Source organism: Chiloscyllium plagiosum, chromosome 34 (assembly GCF_004010195.1).
Source record: "Chiloscyllium plagiosum isolate BGI_BamShark_2017 chromosome 34, ASM401019v2, whole genome shotgun sequence".
NCBI classification, from domain to species: domain Eukaryota; kingdom Metazoa; phylum Chordata; class Chondrichthyes; order Orectolobiformes; family Hemiscylliidae; genus Chiloscyllium; species Chiloscyllium plagiosum.
In genome coordinates, this window is record NC_057743.1 from 2,593,523 (window position 1) to 2,607,562 (window position 14,040).

The 14,040-nt window shown below is 38.8% G+C and overlaps 2 protein-coding genes across 2 annotated transcripts in view; one reads left to right on the top strand and one right to left on the bottom strand.

The window, feature by feature from the left end:
• zbtb40 (zinc finger and BTB domain containing 40) overlaps positions 1 to 8,215 on the top strand; it is a 105,467-nt gene extending 97,252 nt beyond the window's left edge. The window contains exons 16-17 of the mRNA XM_043675396.1: positions 6,467 to 6,473; positions 8,193 to 8,215. Coding sequence (XP_043531331.1) covers positions 6,467 to 6,473; positions 8,193 to 8,215 — 30 coding nt within the window. The remainder of the gene's footprint in view (positions 1 to 6,466; positions 6,474 to 8,192) is intronic.
• The window catches only part of LOC122540176 (zinc finger and BTB domain-containing protein 40-like), a 25,269-nt gene continuing 17,712 nt past the window's right edge, over positions 6,484 to 14,040 (bottom strand). Inside the window, exon 4 of the mRNA XM_043675511.1 lies at positions 6,484 to 10,054. Coding sequence (XP_043531446.1) covers positions 9,851 to 10,054 — 204 coding nt within the window. The 3' untranslated portion in view covers positions 6,484 to 9,850. The remainder of the gene's footprint in view (positions 10,055 to 14,040) is intronic.

Here is a 14,040-nt window from a genome sequence, read left to right on the forward strand (position 1 = left end):
AACTCCACTTGTAACTGGGCTCCAGGCTGAATATTTACCATCTACCACCACTCTCTGACTTCGACCAGTTAGCCAGTTCTCTATCCAACTGGCCAAACTTCTCACTATCCCATGCCTCCTGACTTTCCGCATAAGCCTACCATGGGGTACCTTATCAAATGCCTTACTAAAATCCATGTACACCACGTCCACTGCTCGACCCTCATCCACATGCTTGGTCACCTCAATTCAATAAGACTTGTAAGGCAAGACCTACCCCTCACAAATCTGTGCTGGCTGTCCCTAATCAAGCAGTGTCTTTCCAGATACCCATAAATCCTATCCCAATCCTATCACATCCTGTCAATGTCCTGTTGCAACCTGCAACAGCCCTCCACACTATCCATAACTCCATCAACCTTCGTGTCATTGGCAAACTTACTAACCCATCCTTCCACTTCCTCATCCATGTCATTTATAAAAATCTCAAAGAACAGAGGTTCCAGAAGATATCAATGCAGAACACCACTGGTCACTGAGGTCCAGACTGAGTACTTTCCATCTACTCTCTGTCTTCTATGGGCCAGCCAATTTTGTACCCAGATGGCCAGATTTCCCTGCATCCCATGTCTCCTTACTTTCTGAATGAGTCTACCATGGAAATCTTCTCAAGTGCTTTGCTAAAATCCATATACACCACATCCACTGCTCCACCCTACCTGCATCAATGTGTTTTGTCATATCCTCAAAGAATTCAATAAGGCAGTAACACAATTATGAACTATTCAACTGAATTTTCAGTCCTGATGTGTTTCTGAAACAAAACTGACACGATCCACTTTGCAAAAAAAGGCTTCTAATCAAGTTGTGCCTTTAAAGTTAGTAAGCCTCACTCCCTATGACATTAGTGTGTCTGTACCCACTCAATTTATTGATCAAAGCTTCCCAAAGTGGAGGTCTGGACCCCACATGGGATCATGAGATGGAATTTTGGGGCTGCAAGCTTGATAGCAGCAATGGGCAATGTGGAGCTCTGAGTGAGTTTTAACAGCTGTAACAGAGACATCAAACATTTCAAGCTTTGAGTTGGGATCACAGTGGGGAAAGGTTTGGGGAGCACCGCTCCATGTAAAAATGTGCAGCAAAATTACCAAGAGTCTATGGACAGTGTCACATGCTGAACTGTTGTGTCCCATATGAGGCAAACGCTTTGCAAACACTTGAATATAGGGCAAATACACAACAGCCAATCTGTGTATCACAAGATTTCACAACCAAGAAGAGAATGACCAGATTATCTGTTGTTAGTGTTATTGATTGAGGGTTGGTGCCCAATGTAACTGCAGATAAAGCCATAGGGATCCCTTACATCTGCTTTTATCGACATCCAAAGACAACTCATTTGATAATGACATGACCTATAAGGAAACAAAATTACTTGAAAGGAGGTGTGTGAGTTTGACGCAGTTGATGTCCTTCTGAACTCTATGTCAAGAGGTCTTTCATTCAATAACAACCAGAATTCAGCATATTAGCCAGGCAGATGTTTCAGTGCAGTGTTGACAGCATATGTCATTGTTAGATGTGCTGTCATTGGATAAAATGATAAAAGCAGATGTAAGGGATTCCTATGGCTTTATCTGCAGTTACATTGAGCACCGGTCTTCAAGCAATTACAGTAACACCAGATTATCTGGTCATTTCTTCTTGATTGTGAAGTCTTATCACAGATTGGTTGAAGTGTGCTTGCCCTATATTCAAGTGTTTGCCCTTCAAGCATACTTTGTGATTTCGAGGATGTGATGGCACTATATAAATGCAAATTTGTTTTAATTTCTATAATGAATAGGTGAAAAAATGTACATACAGAAGATAGACATAACTCTCCTTGCATGAAAAATAGGAAATAACAACATGATATCTAAACTGCAATATAAACAGATCTGAATGGTGGCTCAGTGGTTAGCACTGCTACCTCACAGTAGTAGACCTATAACAGCAATGTTGGTGTGCAAACATGATGGTGTGTTGAAGTGGCAGACAACTGGAAGCTCAGGGCCATTTTTACAGACAGATTCTGTCACAGATGACAGAATCCCTACCGTGTGGAAACAGGTCATTCGGCCCATCAACTCCACATCATGCCCCCTCATCACTGTAACCCTGCATTTACCATGGTCAATTTACCTATCCTGCACATTTTTGGACTGTGGCAGGAAACCAACGCACCCAGAGGAAACACACACACACAGGGAGAGTGTGCAAACTTCACACTGACAGTCACCCGATGGTGGAATTGAACCCAGGTCCTTGGTGCTGTGAGGCAGCAGTGCTAACCACTGAGCCACCGTGCCATCTGAAAATGTGCTCTGCAAAGCAGTCACCCAGTTTGCATTTCATCTCCCTAACGTAGAGAAGACCACTCTCTGAGCATTGAATACAGTAGAGTAAAATGCAGGTAAAATGATGCTTCACCTGGAAGGTGCATCTGGATCCTTGGATAGTGAGAAGGAAGGAAGTGAATGGCTTGGTGTTACACCTTCTCTAACTGCATGGGAAGATGCCAGGAGGGACTGGGGAGCTGTTACGAGTAGAGGAGGAGTAGACACATATTGCAAAGTTGTGTGTAAAATTGTAAAAATAGGAGAGGTATTGCATGATCCCTTTAAAAGATGGTGTTGTTTTCAGTGCTTAGAGCTAAAATGGATGTCCGTGAGCTACTTTAAAGTTTGCAGGAACAAAGAGAGCCCAACTTGAAATATTTTGTATCAAAATGCCAAGCAGCAGTTTTTATCAAGACAAGAGTTTTTTTTTAATTTAGCGAATCAATTTAATCCAGGCACTTAGCTACCAATAACCTATTAAATTTAAATCTGATGGTTTTGATAACATAAGACCAATCAGATTTTAAAAATATTGTTAAAAATCACAGAACACCAGGTTATAGTCCAACAGGTTTAATTGGAAGCACACTAGCTTTCGGAGCGACGCTCCTTCATCAGGTGATTGTGGAGGGCTCGATCGTAACACAGAATTTATAGCAAAAATTTACAGTGTGATGTAACTGAAATCAATCACCCAACCTTACCTGCTGTTTACCAAAGTCGATTTCTGTGTCTCTCTTGCAATTCCTAACAAACTGCAAATATCAAAAATAAGGATTTTACGTTCTATCGCTTTCTTACCCCGTTAAAACATCTAAAACTTTCTCCTGATTAATCTTAAAACATGTTCTAGGGTTTCTACAGGGTTTATTCAATCATCAGTGCTCGTGATTTTCTGCTCCAGAACTGAGAATCCCGAGGCTTGGATTTTCCCTCTTACCTTGAGCAGCTTCTGAAACATTTTTTAAAAGTTAATGATAAATTTCCTTTGTATTGTAAGATTGGAAAATATAGATTTTCTAAATATTTTACTGATACGTAAAGGTTTTGATCTCAAATCAAATTCATGCTATGATTTCTTGGGTATGCTCTGTCAGTTGAATAATGCCACACAAACATTTAAGCAGATGATCATAAAGACTTGTTCATTCAAACATTGCTTTTTGTAACTTCTCCTAAATTGCATAAAATTCAAAAATTTCCAGCTTTCTGTCCATCATGGAAGGGAAAGTTCATGAGGCAAACAAATAAGTGAAAGCTATGACCATAGCGCATATAAAGCAGCTGCCTTTTTGAGTCACTAACCTCGCAAGCGATGTCTTCTGCAGTGTTCTGCAGAATAAGTTTTCTACTTATTTCTCTTACCCCTCACCTCCCATCCCTATTCATTTCAATACATGGAAAAACAGTTGACCTAGCCATTGCATTACCAAAACTAACTTGTCTCAATGCTATGCAATTAGGTGAAACCCAATGATACATATCTGTAAAGCTTAGCTTTTCATGTCACTGTTGTCATCACTGCTTTTTTATTTGTACTTTGCTGTGACTGTTATATCATTATTTTATAGGTCTTAATATATAAAAACTGATAATGTGTTGCTTATCAGGCTTATGCCCGAAATGTCGATTCTCATGCTCCTCGGATGCTGCCTGACCTGCTGTGCTTTTCCAGCACCACACTCTCAACATACCAGAGAAGGAAATGTAGAGTAACAGGGTAGGAGAATTGGTCTGGGTATGTTATCCTTCGGAGGGTTGTTGTGGACTTGTTGGACCACACAGTAGGGATTCTATGATAGAAATTAAGCATCAACCATTTTACTAACATCAAGATAGTGGTAGTTAGCTCAGGTTGAGGTTCTAGCTGTAGGTTTGCTCCCTGAGCTGGAAGATTCATCACCATAATAGGTAACATCTTCAGTGAGCCTCCGGATGAAGCACTGGTGGCGTAGCCCGATTTCTATTTATATGTGTGGAATTCCTTAAATTGATGATGTCATTTACGGTTCTTTTTCTCATGGGGGTGGTAAATGGGATCCAAGTCAGTGTGTGTGTTGATAGAGTTCCGGTTGGAATGCTATGCTTCTAGGAATTCTCATTCGTGTTTCTGTTTGGCCTGTCCTAGGATGGATGTGTTGTCCCAGTCGAAGTGTGTCCTTCCTCACTAGTATGTAAGGATACTAGTGAGAGTGGGTCATGTCTTTTTGTGGCTAGTTGATGTTCATGTATCCTGGTGGCTAGTTTTCTGCCTGTTTGTCCAATGTAATATTTGTTACAGTTCTTGCAAGGTATTTTGTAAATGACATTAGTTTTGCTTGTTGTCTGCATAGTGACTTCCAAGTTTATTAGCTTAGAAGTGTGTTGGTGGGTTTGTGGGCTACCATGATGCCAAGGGGTCTGAGTAGTCTGGCAGTCATTTCTGAGAGGTCTTTGATGTAGGGGAGAGTGGCTAGGGTTTTTGGATGAGTTTTGTCTGCTTGTTTGGGTTTGCTGCTGAGAAATCGGCGGACTGTGTTCATTGGGTACCCATTCTTTTTGAATATATGGTGTAGATGATTTTACTTTGCTCTGTGTAGTTCCTCTGTTTTGCAACGTGTGGCAGCTTGTTGAATTCTTGTTCTAATGCAGCTTCGGTTGTGGATGTTAGGATGATTGCTTCTGTAGTTCAATATTTGGTCCACGTGTTGTTCGCGTGTCTATCCCTAAACACCCTTTAGATGATAGAGATATACCTTCTCTAATGGCTATAGTCCTTTAAGCGTAGGTCCACTCATAATGCTGTTTTAAAGAAAGGAGTTTTGGGATTTGACCCAGTGAAGGAACAACAATACATTTCCAAATCAGAATGATGTATAGCTTGGACAGGAACGTGTAAACAGTGGCAGTCCCATGTATCCACTGCCCTCGTCCTTAACATGGTTGCGATCACAGGCTTGGAAGGAAGTGTTGATGAACCTAGTGTTCAGTGGTCACTGTTCATTAAAGCTTGCACAATAGAAAGGGTCAAGCACAGCAAAGTGAGTAAATAAACTGAAGTGACAAAAAGTCTCTTTTATTGTGGTGACTTATACCCTAGTGTTGGATTACTTGAACTAAAGTTTTTGATAAACAACGGAATAATCTTTTGCCTTCCTCAGCGTCAAAGGGTGATTAATGTCAAGTCAGTAATATGGTTTTTCTAATTTCTTCCAAATGATCTTGGATTCCTAGCCTTGATTCTGTTCTGACTCAACTGTACGGTCCAATGGCATTACAACAATTCATTTAAGATATTCGTAATATCTTTCTACCCTTTACATATTTACAGAAAGCTCCACTAGTTTAGGTCAAGGGTGCATGGCCAATGATTGGACAACACAAGATTGTGAAAATGTACATGCATTTTAACAGTAACTAACCATCAGTCAGCTTTTGGAGTCTGAATGCCTGAGCTACTTCACTTTGATGTGGAGGTGCTAGAGTTGGATTGCGGTGGATAAAGTCAGAAGTCACATGATACCATGTTATAGTCCAACAGGTGACTTTGTCCTACTCAGCTTTGTAAAGTTAGATGATTTACAGTCCTTTTTTTTCTTCTGGACTCTGCCCTCAAAAGGCAATTCAACTGAAAGTTAAGATTGGTAAGTCAATGCACCTAGCAGAACAGCATGAAAATATATTCTTAAACTAGACAATGAACACTACTGAAAGAAATACATTTGAAAATGATAATTTGTGAAAAATGGCAGCTCTACAGTGACTTCACAAACAATTGCTGGCAAACAGCCATAATATAAAGGCATGAAAACAGAAAATGGAGAAAGTCAGCAAGTCTGCCAGCATCTGTGCAAAGAGTCACTACTTCAAGTCCCACATGATGTCTGCAGAACTGAGTTGGTAGAAAATATTTTGCATACTTTAATTAATAAGTGGAAGAGGATAATTGTGAGGAACAGATATTGAGGGTGCACACAGCAGAAAGTGCTAGTGGTGAGCGTAGAGATATAAAATAAGTGCAAATGATATCACATGAAAAGAACAAAATGGGTCTTTGCCAACAAGACACGATTGTGGTGGGGGGGGGGGGGGGGGCAATGTTTCAGAAGAGAGAAAGATATTGAGGGTTGTCTGCTGTTTTAATTTAAAACCCTTTAGGGGGCGTGGGTTGTTCAGACTGAATGGGAAGATAAATTAATGATCAAAATGTATTTAGTTTTATAGGAAGGCTTACTAAATCTTAGGTTGCATTACATGTAAAATTATTTTTATTTTTATTTAAATATTACATTTTGGAAGTACTCAGACCAGATTTCCAAAGCAGTCAGTTCTCCACGTGCAACATCATCCAAAACGCACAGCTCATTGTACTGTTTGACTCTTCTTTCCCTTTGATGCAGCAAAATATTCAAAAAAGACTGCGATTTAGATCATTTAATGGCAATAACCAGACATGTTAACACAATAGCCATTGTTTGCAATGAGCATTTAATTTAATCCAGCAAACATCACCTTGTGATTCCTTGTCCTCAGTCCCCTTCATTATGAAGGACATTAATCTCCATCTTTTTCAAAAAATAAACCTGCATTAAACATGCCTTAACTTAGTTGAAAGTTATGGTGAGAATATTTTTCAGGTTATAATGTAAACAAGTTCTCTCACATCCAGTCTACTGGTTGCATGCCTTAGCAATAGACTTTTGGATTTGTTAGTTTTACTCCAATGCAGAAATCACCATTTCTGTCTTCTATGACAAGAAAAAACAATTCTCAGTGGGGAAGGAGAATAAGGATGCAAAGGTATTTTAATAGTTCAGGCTATAAACAGCTATCTTTTCCTTTATATTATATCAATATTTGCAAGTTTGACAAGGTTAATTGAGGAAGCAGACAGAATTGCATTACTTTATCCAATGATAACATTTGTGGTTCAGAAAGTTGCAAGGTTTCATAAACTTACAACTCCTATTATAATTGCCTGTCACAATTAAATATTATTCCGTGACATCATTATAGGCCTGTCCTTTCGATTAGCGATCCAGGATTGCATCCAATAGCTTCCATTTCATGCCTTGTAAATTCAGTTGACCCCATTAAGTTTATTATTTAAGATGCTAAATTGATTGGAGAAGACATCTCCCAATTTCTATCTCAGTTTACTTTAACCATTCGTGTACTGGATCAGGTACCTCACTTTCAAATTGTTTGATAATGTTTAATATAAATCTATTCAAAAAAGGGATAAAGGGCAGTATGGAGGATGGTTTAGTTAGTAAAATCTGCTTTGAAAAATTTGTTAAAGAGAAGCTGTCAGCTGGTCAGCAAGTAATATCAATAGCTCAGCATCATTCTACTGTTATATCAAACTTTCTCAATTGAAATGTCACATCAGCATTCTACAGAGATGCACTTTCATCTTCAACACACTAGCTTTGCTGCCTCTGTGAAAAAAAACGTTCAAACAAGGAAGATTAAGGAGAATGTCTGCTGAGAACTGGGTAAAAATGTCTACGCTCAAGCCCTTTACAGACTAATCTTTCAGAAAGAAGATAGGTTTTCACAGACTGAGGGTGAAGGTTCTTACCAATTTAGTGTTCGCAGTTCATGACAACGCCTAGTTCATCAAACAAGTGTTCAGCCATCCTACTCTGCCTTTTGTAGGCTTGAGACATTGTTCCCTTGTCTAGTTACATCGGTCCACCTGATCTGGTTTGGTTTTACTTTCTCTCTTCCTGATAACACAGTAACATTGGAATTGGAGATTGGAATGTGGAGATAGGCAGAGAGAGAAAGAGAGATGGGCTGAATTATCTTGCTTTATCCTTGAATTTTCTTATAGCCTTTAGGAACGGTTCATAATTAAACCAGCTTAACTGGTTCGACCCATTTGTACTTTCAAAAGCAGATGGTTCTTATTGCTTCGGCCACAAATGGGATACAATGAACTGATAGACAGCTACTTCATTTCACCACTTGGCTGTATTTCACTTTACACAATCTTGTACTTAAAACTAAAACTAGTCTGAAATATTTAAATCCGACCTGGGCATTCAACGGGAAAGTAACATTTGATCACTACTTGCCACACGTTTAGATAGCTTTAAGTCAAAACATTTAAAATATTTTTAGAACAGCAACATTTTGACAGGATATTGAAAAAAACTGAAGTTCTGAGGAAGGGTCACTGAACCCGAAAGATTCACTCTGTTTTCTCTGCACAGATGCTGCCAGACCTGCTGAGCTTTTCCAGAACTTCTGTTTATGTTATTGAATAAAACTAGATTGGCTGACAGATTAAGAATCTAAACTGATGTTCTATAATAGATAAATTTGAAGTGGATTCTACCTGTTGAAATGGTGTTTCATAACTAATATGGAACAGAAATTACATTCTATAAAAAAACTTTTTCTTTTGCAAAGTAATTAGATACATGTGTTAATGTACAGACAATGAACAAGTCAGCAAAGACAATGGCAGTCCAACATTGATCCAAATCAAAGAAATACTGGTAGTCTTTTTCATTCATACAAACAGCATGGATTCCTCTTTATTTTATACAGGTGCAAAATAATGAGATTAGGTTGGCTATTTTACAAACAAACACAGGACTAGTGTGTTAGAAGCTTTTGAAGAACTAATTTTGATGAACTTTGAAGGGTAATTTGACAGTAAGTGATTGATAGGGATTTGCCCTTTTGCTGAGAGTGGATTTATCATAAATATCATCCTGCAATCTCTAATACTTTTGAACCAACTTTGCTACACATTTCAGCATCCATAAATGTAATAGGGTCTCTATTTAGAACCATTTCTATAAACTGGTTGTTAGCAGCAATATTACAATCTGATCAATCTCAGTCACCATTGTGCACTATCGAATTCCACCTTGCCAATTGAAATTACTATCTATATCCTTCAACCTTCTTTTGTTCTGCTGGTGGAGGCAGGCACAAACTAAAATACATTTTATGGCTGTGTTAACAGGGGCTATAGTGTTGGTTGGGTAAGTCAACACACCTTTCTCAAGACACCGAGTTTATTATTCATCCTTTAACTATGGGAATGTCAAACCCAATTCTGTGGCTCCATTACACCTCTTTTCCCAATGTGCTGCACTCCTCATATCATGAATCACTGATCAAACTTGGAACAATCCTGTTCTATGGCATTAAGGAACTGTGATCCTATGATAGGAATAAAGGAACAATCAATGGATTAAAAAGGATCATCTACTGTTGTTACTGCTAGACTCACTGCAGCTCCAGCTTAACAACTTCATTTTAAATATGATACCATGTCATGTCAGGTATTGCAGAATTACCAGATATTTATACTGATTACATTCCTAAACATATGTAAAATTGCTGCTGTAATAAAGCACTCAAAGAAGTTCTGAAGTTGGTGTGATCTGTGATCATAAACTATATTGTGAAGCAAAGGTTTTTCTTCATATCACTGAACGTCATGGGATTGTGTTGAGATTGCCTATTTTTAAACTTGCTATTTTTCATGGCGTCTCCCCACAGATGAGTGTCACAGACCCATCAAGTAAATCATTCACATTCAATGCCACAATTTCATGAGGCCCTGAGGAACAATCTTGGGAATTGGGCAAAGCCACAAACACCTGCGATCCAACATTGCTGAGATGTGTTTCCTCGAGGGATACAACCTGTTCAGTGGCAGGCATTTGTTCTGATGCTTGGATAACCTATATTAAAAAAAAACAAAGTAAGCAGCATGACAAACAGAATAATAAATTACAAGACTCAGTATTGGAAATGCTCAGTGCTTCAGGCAGAATTTGTAGTGTGAAGAGGGAAGGGTTAATGCTTCAGATCCATGATCCTCCTTCAGACTTCCATCACCTTACGGGTGCAGAGTGCATAAGGAGAAAAATTGAGCCGTCCACCTGTAACATCATCTGATCCTGAAGGCTATAAACCTCAGTTAGCTGGATAGCCAGTTTTTGAAGCAAATGATGCCAACAGCATGGGTTCAATTCCCACACCAGCTGAGGTTACCATGAAGGACTCACCTTCTCAACCACTCCCCTTGCCTGAGGTGTGGTGACCCCAGGTTAAACTATCACCATTCTTTCTAATGGTCTGGCAAGATGATAGTGATTTTACCTTTAGACCTGAAACATTACTCTTTCCTTTCCACAGATGCTGCCTGTTCTGAGAAGCCAGTGAAGTATGTTCTGCTCTAACACGCATTGTGTCAGTGCGAATTGGCTATAACATGATTGATGAACTGTGGACATTGTTTGGATAATGCAAACGTTCTACTGAATGAGTATAGCGATTTTCTATTAGCAATCTTCTACAGCAGGATTTTTTAATAGCGGTTTTCCATAGCACGATTTTCTATAGTGCAAAGTTGCAGAGGAATACAACTGTCATGTTATAGCAGAATGATCTGCATTTTATTACGATGGTTAAACAGAAATATCAACTCATCTGGAAAAGTATGAGGTGACGCTTTTTGGGAGAACTAATATATGATACTGTCTTCCCATAAATGAAACCACTTTTAAATGTTTTGATGAGTAGAAACCTTATAAACAAATCTTTAAAGGTAGCAGAGCAAATGATAAATGGGTTAAAATAGGCACCCTGGGTTTATAATCAGAGGAATAGAACATGAAAGCAAAGAAAGTTACGTTAGAACTTCATACATCACTGAGTCAGGCTCAGCTGAAATACTGAGTGAATTAATAACTTGGGACCACAAGTTTAAAAGTTGTTAGAAGCTGTTTCTATTTTAAAATAATTTTTAAATTGTTAGCCAAGTCCTCGAGGGTATACAATTACAAGGTTACAATTAAAAGCAGGGCTAAACATGACTGTTTTGTCCAAGAGCCAGCATATCAATTCCTTATTCTTCTGTTTGGAAATCAAGTTGCAATTGGTACCATGTTACACTGCAAACTTGCAGGCAACAGGTTTGAGAATTACCTTTGGCTCCACAAGTCAAAAATCAGCACATTATCACCCAGTTCTCCCTCTCACTCAACCTTTTAACACCCGACGAAAAAAAAATCCAATGGAATTTGTTTATGCTACCTTAGTTACAATCAATAAGAGGAAAATTGATCATTTAATAAGAATCCAAGCCCATGAAGGTGTATTAGTCCTGTCCTACATTGTGTATTAGCATTTTATCTTTTACTATAATAAATCACATTCAAAGTTTGAAATAAAACCAGAATTATGGCAAGTATAATGTTACAGCTCAATGTGCTGCAAGATTCCAATGAAATTTGCTTTGAATAATTGGTGTAATAGCACTTTCATTAAATACCAATAACAGAATGGCACTGTAGATCATTTAACTTTCTAAATGATAACTGCTCCTTTGAATATAAAGTATCACATAAAATCTTTTGGTAATTAAGGAAAATAGGTTCCTTCAATTACTCTGAATGTTTCTTACTTGTTAGTCTGATTTGCAATACACTGAGCAGTGTACACAATGGGAGTTTTGGCTCAGTGCCACTGATCCAAGATACTTACCACTGATGAAAGCCTGTGTGCTAAAGAATGAGGGAAAATAAATAAAATGTCGCCCAAATCTTTGGAGCCTAGTTGGGTGATGTTATTGAAAAGAAGGACAATGCAAGTTGCTTGCTTGATGAAAGAAAGACTGAAATGTTGAGCACACCATATTTAATACAAGGTGTGGTGGATTAGATGACTTCAGTTGGATGCTCCCCTCGACACAAGCCCTATTGTGCAGCTTTCTTTTGGTGGTAACAGCAGTGGCTGACTTTAAAACTACCCAGCTTTAAACACAACCGTATGCTGTCGAGCAGAACTTCTGCCCAGCAGGATGCCAGCTGACTATGAGGAATATATAAAACAACTCTGCAGAATTGGGAATAAGTTGGAGGAAAAACACAAAGTAATTTAAATGGTCAAATGTCTGGTTAATGTAGCAGACAGCTGAATTATTGACTCACAGAAATGACAGGTCAGCAAGGATGTTTTTGCAAAGGTAACACAAACAAGAGGCGTCACATTCAATTAAATGATAACAGTGCTTGATTGTAGTAGTGGGGTACAGTGAACTGATGTTACAGGAGAGGATGTGCCACTATAGCATTTCAAAGTAGATGAAGAGAAATGACAGGAAATGATATCACAGATAAAGTTTGTGTGGAAAAAGGCCGTTCACCATTGGGAGACAGAAAATATTACTTGTCACGTAACTTCATTTTGAAGGATTGAGACGCATTGCCTGATGGGGATACAGATTCAATAATAACTTCTGAAAAAGGAAGTTGTTAAATATTTGAGGGAGTAAAACTATCGCAGGGATTAAATAGAAAGAGCAGAGAAAGGAAATAAATGGAACACATTCAACAAATGATTATAAAATCATCAGGCTGAATGACCTTCCATTCTACTCAATCATACGAGTCTATGTGGCAAGAGCAGAGAAGTTGAATTTGTCTTCCTCAGAGAAGCGAAGCTTGGGAAAACTGTAATGGAACTATTAAAAATTATTAGTATTTAGGAATAAAACAGGCAAACTTTTTTGACTGCAGGACGGTGATCACAATATGCAGGTTTAAAAAAATCCAAGGGGAACGTAAAGAGAAGTTCATTTTTTTCTGGATGAGAGCAGTTCTGACCTGGAATGCACTTCATTGATGGAAGCAGATTCAACAGTAACTTTCAGAAGACAAATAGATACATTAAGCAAAAAAAGGTACAAGTGACACGAGTGTAGGGAAACAGTAGATTCATTAAACGTAGAAAAGGCCTTCAGCTCATCGAGTCTACACTGACATAACTACCACTAGAAATGTACTAATCCTAATCTCTTGCCCTTGTCCTATATGCCTGAATGTTATGATATTTGAAGTACTCTCACAAATATTTTTAAAAGGTTGTAAGGTTACCAGTCTCCACTATCTTTCCTGTGCATTCCGGATTCACAGCACCTGCTGAATAAGTCTTTTTCCAAATCCCCTCTGAATCTTCTGCCCACTACTCTAAAACTAGCCATATCCTGATTCAGCCTTGAGTAATGGGAACAGCTGCTTTCTATTCACCCTGTCCATATCTCTCTGTAATCTTATAAAGCTCAGTCTTCTTAGTTCTAAAAAGTACAATCTATGTATACCAAGTCTCTGCTTACGTCAATTTCTCCACTCCAGGTAACATCTTGATGAACCTCCTCTGTAACCGCTCTAGTGCTTTCACATCCTTCCAGTAATGAGGTGACTAGAACTGCCACAATACTCCAGTTGTGGCCTGACCAATGCTCTGTCATCATTATCTCCTTGCTCTTATTCTCTATGCCAAAACTGGTGAAAGCATTCCCATATGCCTTCTTAACTACCCATTCACATGATGTGCTGATTTCAGTGATCTGTGTATAATTACCCCAGATTGTTGTGGTTCTGTTCGCCGAGCTGGGAATTTGTGTTGCAGACGTTTCGTCCCCTGTCTAGGTGACATTCTCAGTGCTTGGGAGCCTCCTGTGAAGCGCTTCTGTGATGTTTCCTCTGGCATTTATAGTGGTTTGTCTCTGCCGCTTCCGGTTGTCAGTTCCAGCTGTCCGCTGCAGTGGCCGGTATATTGGGTCCAGGTCGATGTGCTTATTGATTGAATCTGTGGATGAGTGCCATGCCTCTAGGAATTCCCTGGCTGTTCTCTGTTTGGCTTGTCCTATAATAGTAGTGTT